Genomic DNA, 8,304 nt, shown 5'->3' on the forward strand with positions numbered 1-8,304 from the left:
ACACACTTACAAACACACCCAAATATTCTTTTTCTCATTTTCCTTTCTCTCTCTCCTCTTCTAAGTCTTATTTGCTCCCTCTCAGTATCTCTCCCTCTCTTTGCATATCTATCTATCTATCTATCTATCTATCTATCTATCTATCTATCTCTATCTCACAAACCCACATTCTTTTTCTCTTTCTCATGTGACTTTAACCCACTCTTTTTCTCTTTCTCCCTTTCTCTCCATTTCTCTCTCTCTCTCTATTTTTCTCTATCTCTCTCTGACACACACACACTAATGCACAGACACACACACACACACAATCATCTCTTTCACATACTCTTCCTGTGTATTTCATTACCACTGACTTCCTTATATGCGTTTTTTTAAGAAGACAACATTTTTTATTATGAATTTCTTCCTAAGAAGCAAGGTCTTTGTCTTGAAGCTGTAAGGAGCTGATTGCTGCCAGTAGCCTAGAGGAACTGGGAGAAGACCCTGAGCTGTAGGTGGGAAAGCTAGCTGGCCAACATCTTGATAACAGCCTTGTGGATCACACTGTAGCCATACCTGTCCTTCTGGCTTGAGAAACTATGTAACTAGTGAATGTGTGTTATTTTAAACCTCTGGAAATGGTACAGTGTGCCATAACAGCAATGGAAAACTAATGAAGCTCCTATCACCACAACTGAGCTTTGAAAAGTTTTCAACATCTCCAAAAAAATTCCCTGGCCCCATTTGCAATTCAAAGCAACTGTTTTTTTTCTTCTTCTTCTTTTTCTTCTTGTTCTTGTTCTTCTTCTTCTTTTCTTTTTCTTCTTTTTTTTCGTTTTGGACAATTAGATACACATATTTAAAGATTGCCTTTCACTGAGCATGGACTGCATGTGTGCATGCCCTGCTTCCATCACACTTGGACAGGATAATTGTCTAAGAATCTCTGAATCTTTGTAACAATTTTTTTGTTTTCAATGTGTATGTAGGCATGAAGAACTACCTCTTGCCTTTCTATCTCAATGTACAAACACCAAGCCACTGTCTATGTCCGTATCTATCTACTACTCTAGCTGTCAGTAGAACCGTACGCACACATACACACATTTATGGAAGACATATGTGCGTATTGGGCTAGAGAGATGGCTCATATTTGAAGAGCACTGGCTGCTCTTCCAAAGGTCCCGAGTTCAATTCCCAGCCACCCTATGGTGGCTTACAACCATCTGCCATGAGAGCTGGTACCCTCTTCTGGTGTGCAGCTGTGCGTGCAGAGAGAACACTGCTTACCATGTGGATTAAGAACCCTGTAGTTTTTTATTTTTTTGAAAAAGAACAAACAAACAAACACACATACACACATCTATTTACTGTTGGATATATGCTCCTTTATTTACATATCAAGAGTGTTGTGGGCAAAGGAGAGAAAAGAAAACAATATCCACCAGTGCTCAAACAAACACAGGTGGCGTGGATTCTTTGTTTCCTCATGGCGGTTTTGTATCTTGACATGGGAAAAAGGCGAAGGCCTGAAAAAGTATAGAACGAAGCTCTGCCCAAGCACAGCTAAATGAGAAGCACGCCAGGCAAAGGATGAGTTTGGCTGAGGGACCAACAGTTCCCAGTGAAGGGAGAGTCCGGCTGGGATGGCTGGAAATCCATCCTTCCTTTGGAATTCACGCAGGTGTGCATCAAGAGGTTCATTAGATGGGTTTGTGTGCTAGTGAGTCCGACTAGGAGATGCAGGCAAAGGGTGATGGTTCTGGTTTTCGTTCTGGGTGCCAAGGTCTTCAGCCCTCCAGAGTCCTTAGGCAGGGGGAGGCTGGTGGCAAAATGCAAGAGGGGGTAGCACCTGTGGGAACCCACAGTTCTGTCAGCGAGGGAGCAGTTTAGGCGTCCTCTCGGGCGCATGGAAAGTGCATGGAGCTGTAGAGGGCAGGCAGAGGAGTGTGTCAAAGTGCCTCCTGGGAGGGCAGCTATGGGATAGCTGGAGCTGGCCTCCCAGGTGCACGCGCTGGAAAACCTGGGTACTCCCTGGGGGGAGAGTGGGTCTGTCCAGTCCAGTGGAATCCCAAGCAGTGCCAGGGTGGAGAGCAACCTAGATTCGCCTGCCCAAGAAGCTCTTCTTATAATCTCGGAGGGCCTTGGCCATGAGAGGTGCGGGTCTCTTTTTAGCCTGTCTCTTGTTGCTGCCGCCTATCCCAGAGGGCAGCCAGGGAGCCCCCTGGGTGAGGCTGTGGCCAGAGGCCTCTGGGGGCATGTGGTTTTCAGAGAAGGGCGCCCCCACCAGGGCTCCTGTCCATTCCGGCGGGCCTGGGCTCTTGACCTGGGTGTGCAAGGCGGCCATCTTGGTTGGTAGGCGTGCTTGCCTGGCCTTGGCTTGTGTGCTTTGGATGCCACCTCTCTGAGCTTGCAGCTGCTCAGACTCCTTGAGCTGCAGGTGTGTCCGGGTCTCAGTCTGGCTGTGGGTTTGCTTGCAGGGCTGGGTCTCCGGGATCGAGGACGCCTCCTGTGGCTGCCCAGATTCACCTTCCTGGGCCTTAACTGGGGCTGCTTGCCAGTGAGCAGGCCAGGAACCACAACAATCCTCAGCAAGGAGGAGCCCTTGGTGGGAGGTCTGCGGGAGACCACTTGCAGGCCTGGGACCCGTGTAGACTGCCCCTTGGAAACTCACCCAGCTAGCCCACAGTTCGGCCTCTTGGTCAGGCTTCCAGGAAGGGGGCTCCAGGCCATGCAGTGGGGTGCAGGCCTGGCGACTGGGGTGGGACTCCGGAGTTGCACTCAGAGCTCTTCGGCCCGGAGCATTGCAGCTTACAGACCGGCCTAGAAGCGCCTTGGCACCAGAGCTCTGGGCCTCATCTTTCCAGGCGCTTTTCCTCTTTCTCTTGCTGCACGGCAAGGGCTGCAGAGGCGACGGTGGCCACGGGGTGCTCTCGATGTTGAGGCATGACTCAAAAGTCCCAGTGAGGGTGTCCTCCTGAGACCGGTGGAGTGGCATCTTTCTGCACCTTCGGATCCTCCCTGCTCTTGGCTCCGAGCTCCCACTGTCAGTTGGCATTCCCTCCCTGCTGGTGTGTCTACTTTTCTTCCAGCTGGGGCCTGGGCTGCCTCTGCTGGCCTCCAACACCTCTCTCTCACTCTCTGGGGGTTTCCCGGGAGCGGGAGCAGGAGCAGGAGCAGCAGCAGACGCCTGTGCCTTCTCTTCTGCAGAGGTTCTTGGGCTCTCTGAATTCAGGTTCATCACCAAAGCCCAGTCCTTCAGGCCCGGGTCGTCATCCTCAGGCTGGCGCCCGAGCAGGGTCCTCTCAGACCACCTGGCCGCCAAGTCCTTGGCAAAGGGCACCAGGAGCTGCTGTTTCCTCAAGCCCTTGATGGTCTGCCTGAAGCCAATCTCTGCCAGGAGGTCGGAGAGCACGGGCAGAGAAGAGAGTTTCTTCATTGTTTTGTAGAGCTTGCGCGGGTCGGTCTCCCTGCACAGGCACTCCCGCAGCTTCTGCAGCTTCGTCGGGCCTTCTGGGGGCCAGCCTGCCTCCATCTCCACAGCTGAGGACAGGACTGGGCAGCCCAGGGTGCAGCGCGTTGCACTGGCCTTCTCCCCTACTTGGAGCGGTGGCTAGGTATGTCTCTGCGGCAGAGGACACTGAATCTGGGCTCCTCTGCTGGGCCTAGTCCAATCTGCTGCCTCTCTATACCTGCCAGTGGCTGGTTACACCCTCGAAGCTCTTACTCCCTTATATGGGCTGGGACACGCCCTGCCCTCCAAACTGCCCAATCCCACACCACGGCTGCTTGAGCTCAACAAGCCCTCTTCAGTTCTAAATCTGTGAGCCACGCCCTCTCCACAGCTCCCAAGCCTTCCTCTCTGTGCCCAGAGTGCAACCTGACAGATCCCACAGGTTCCAGAGCACTGCCTTCCTTCCAGGGAACCTCAGACCCATGTGGACCTCTACAACTTCCTGGCTTTTCCAGTGGCTCCTGAGAGCCTGCTCACCACTGTGGAACGCCAGCTCCAGGGGCAGGCCATGGACTGCACCCACTGACACCTGAGGGTGGTGAAAACAGAAATAAAAGCCAAAACGGCTGTGAAGACAAAAGAAACCAAGGAAACCATGTCTCCACTCTGACTCTGCTCTCCACACAGTGGAGAACGATCTTTCTGTCCCCACTCAGTTGAGCCTCATGGGGCTGGTGGATTTCTACAGTGGAATGGGATGGCTCTGCTTTACAGGCCCCTGACCCATCTTTGATTACTGCCACACGCCCTCCCTATTTCTTCCCTCAGGCTAGCAGCTCATTAGCCATTGGTTCATTGGTTCTTCATTTTTGGGTATCCCTGGATCCCTTTTCATTATCTCTCTCTCTCTCTCTCTCTCTCTCTCTCTCTCTCTCTCTCTCTCTCTCTCACCCACACACCCACACCACACATACATGCAGGAGATACACACTTACAAACACACACAAACATTCTTTTTCTCATTCTCCTTTCTCTCTCTCCTCTTGTAAGTCTTATTTGCTCCCTCTCAGTATCTCTCCCTCTCTTTGCATCTCTATCTATCTATTTATCTACCTATCTATCTATCTATCTATCTATCTATCTCTATCTCACAAACCCACATTCTTTTTCTCTTTCTCATGTGACTTTAACCCACTCTTTTCTCTTTCTCCATTTCTCTCTCTCTCTCTATTTTTCTCTATCTCTCTCTGACACACACACACTAATGCACAGACACACACACACACAATCATCTCTTTCACATACTCTTCCTGTGTATTTCATTACCACTGACTTCCTTATATGCGTTTTTTTAAGAAGACAACATTTTTTATTATGAATTTCTTCCTAAGAAGCAAGGTCTTTGTCTTGAAGCTGTAAGGAGCTGATTGCTGCCAGTAGCCTAGAGGAACTGGGAGAAGACCCTGAGCTGTAGGTGGGAAAGCTAGCTGGCCAACATCTTGATAACAGCCTTGTGGATCACACTGTAGCCATACCTGTCCTTCTGGCTTGAGAAACTATGTAACTAGTGAATGTGTGTTATTTTAAACCTCTGGAAATGGTACAGTGTGCCATAACAGCAATGGAAAACTAATGAAGCTCCTATCACCACAACTGAGCTTTGAAAGTTTTCAACATCTCCAAAAAAATTCCCTGGCCCCATTTGCAATTCAAAGCAACTGTTTTTCTTCTTCTTCTTCTTTTTCTTCTTGTTCTTGTTCTTTTTCTTGTTCTTGTTCTTCTTTTCTTTTTCTTCTTTTTTTTCGTTTTGGACAATTAGATACACATATTTAAAGATTGCCTTTCACTGAGCATGGACTGCATGTGTGCATGCCCTGCTTCCATCACACTTGGACAGGATAATTGTCTAAGAATCTCTGAATCTTTGTAACAATTTTTTTGTTTTCAATGTGTATGTAGGCCTGAAGAACTATCTCTTGCCTTTCTATCTCAATGTACAAACACCAAGCCACTGTCTATGTCCGTATCTTGACATGGCAAAAAGGCGAAGGCCTGACAAAATAGGGAACGAAGCTCTGCCCAAGCACAGCTAAATGAGAAGCACGCCAGACAAAGGATGAGTTTGGCAGAGGAACCAACAGTCCCTAGTGAAAGGAGAGTCTGGCTGGAATGGCTGGAAATCCATCCTTCTTTTGGAATTCACGCAGGTGTGCATCAATAGGTATGTGTTCTTTCATGCTTTTGAGGATAAGGGTTACTTGGAAAGGTTTTACCACACTGACTACACTCACAAGGCTTTTCTCCAGTATGTTTTCTTTTATGCATTTGAAGATAACTGTTACATGCAAAGGCTTTCCCACATTGGTTACACTCATAAGGCTTCTCTCCACTATGTGTTCTTTCATGCCTTTGAAGATGACTGCTACGTGCAAAGGCTTTACCACATTGGTTACATTCATAGGGTTTCTCTCCAGTATGTGTTCTTTTATGTATTTGAAGAATACTCTGATGTGCAAAGGCTTTACCACAGTGACTGCATTTGTAGGGCTTCTCTCCAGTATGTGATCTTTTATGTATTCTGAGATTCGTATGATGTGCAAAGGCTTTACCACATTGATTACACTCATAAGGTTTCTCTCCACTATGTGTTCTTTCATGCCTTTGAAGATGACCGTGCTGTGCAAAGGCTTTACCACATTGATTACATTCATAGGGTTTCTCTCCAGTATGTGTTCTTTCATGCCTTTGAAGATCACTGTTACATGCAAAGTCTTTACCACATTGATTACACTCATGAATTTTCTCTCCAGGATGTGTTCTTTTATGTATTTGAAGAATACTCTGAAGTGCAAAGGCTTTACCACAGTGACTGCATTTGTAGGGCTTCTCTCCAGTATGTGATCTTTTATGTATTCTGAGATTGGTATGATGAGCAAAGGCTTTACCACTATGTGTTATTTTAAGTATTTGTAGACTACTGCCAATTCTGGCATGGCTTTGAGAATGATTCTGATATGTGACGGCTTTAGCACATTGAGTATATTCAGAGGGTTTCTCTTCCGTATGATTTCTTTCATGCCTGCAAAAATAATTGGCACATGTGAAAGCTTTATCACATTCATTGCTCTGATGAATCTTTTTCTCTATATGAGTCAAATTTACAATTCTGTCTAATGGCAAAGGGCAACAGATCTTAAGGTTTTATCCCTTTATTTACATTCATGGTGCTCCCTTCATCATGGGTTGTTTTGCTTCTTTGAAGACCTGTGATGGTGAAAGCATTTATTACGTGGCTCACATTTATAGCTTTCTTTTCTCCAAGCTTTTTTTTTTTTACATATTTGAAAAGAAATGGAAGAACTCAGAGCTTTACCACACTGACTGCGTCCAAAAATTTCTATACTGTGTGAGTCATACTACATTGGAAAAGTAAGTCAGGACAAATAGTAGAATTTCAACATTCCTGGTACTCACAGGGATTTACGGCAGTGTGAATTTGTGAATGTTCCTAACGAAGTTGGGAAAACAATAAATTGTGAACTTGTATCACATTCAGAAAGTCTACACAAAGTGGAGACCCCTCATATCTTTTAATTATTCTGGGACAGAGAGAGGAACATGGCTTCCTTCAGTATCCCTTTGCTCACATGGCTTGTGAGCATTGTGGCATATGATACACCTATTAAAAGACAAATAAGAAATGAAAGGGCTCCACACTGCATTCACACAGTTTGACATTTTGTTCCTCATAGACATGTGGTATAGATTAAGGTTTCTCCACAACACCATTCTTGACTCTCATAAACTGCCCCTCACACTAAACTTAGCAACATTACTTCAAGTCTATGAGTATCGCCAACTTTACTATGGACTGTTTGCTTATTAGAAGGTTTAGACATAAACTAATCACCTATTCAATGTGTATGCCTTTTGAAATATCTAAGTGGTATGAGACTGAACAGATTGGCAGTTCCACAGCATACTTTTAATGAGGCTATAATTCAACTGGTGATACATATAAAGGCATTGCCTTCTTGATTAGAGGTAAGCCTTACAAACACAAGTCATAACCTGACATTAAGGTGCATGGTGTTGTGAGAATTTATGAATCATCAACAGCTTAAAGTAGTGCTATTTTTACACTGCTATTTTTCTGTAAAACTTCCAGGATTCATTGAAATTTCTTCAGAGGCATATTTGTATCAGCTTACACATGAAAATTACCTTCCATGTCGTCTAGATCTTTGACACTGTTCTTCAATAGTGTGGTCTTCTGAACTGTAGCCTAAAATAGAGTACCAGAAAATATTTTATATATCACTGGAAGTTAATGGAAATTTAAATTACTACCTTCAGAGAATCTCAGAACTATGCTTGACTTATTCACTTCATTCTTCCTCATTCTCAATTAAAATTATAGAAAAGCATCAATAATAGAGAAAGTTTTTCCTTTATTTTAAAAAGTGAAGAAAATTTGAAGTCTTACCTATAGCCTGGAGATTCCTGTAAGTCTCTAGCATCACATCTTTGTAGAGACTCTTCTGGGAAGGATTCAGCAAAGCCCACTCTTCCCGAGTGAAGTTCACATGCACATCATCATAGGTCACTGCATCCTAAAATACCCCATACAAGGTACAACAGAAAGCATAATGGTAACATCACTGTAAATGTATGCTTCATTGACATATAATTCTGGTGCTTCCTCCACTTACTTCCTGACACAAAATTTCTAATATAATCACCAAATGATTTTAGAAGGAAACTGAATAATGAGGCTCACCTCTGTCATTTCTGAGTGCTTTGAGTGGGATGTATCCTTGTATACTGAGCACACATCAGAGATAGTGCATGAACCATTACTAAACACACCA

The 8,304-nt window shown here is 45.4% G+C and overlaps 1 protein-coding gene across 1 annotated transcript; it reads right to left on the reverse strand.

The window, feature by feature from the left end:
• Positions 1 to 5,647: 5,647 nt before the first annotated feature.
• LOC127186508 (zinc finger protein 431-like) lies at positions 5,648 to 8,046 on the reverse strand (the record flags this gene model as incomplete). Its single annotated transcript, XM_051142843.1, has 4 exons — positions 5,648 to 6,342; positions 6,427 to 6,512; positions 7,658 to 7,718; positions 7,920 to 8,046. Coding segments are annotated over 4 exons (969 nt in total), but the record flags the coding sequence as incomplete, so codon positions are not given.
• Between the last annotated feature and the right edge of the window lie 258 nt (positions 8,047 to 8,304).

This window comes from Acomys russatus, unplaced genomic scaffold (assembly GCF_903995435.1).
Source record: "Acomys russatus unplaced genomic scaffold, mAcoRus1.1, whole genome shotgun sequence".
In the NCBI taxonomy this organism is placed as follows: Eukaryota; Metazoa; Chordata; class Mammalia; order Rodentia; family Muridae; genus Acomys; species Acomys russatus.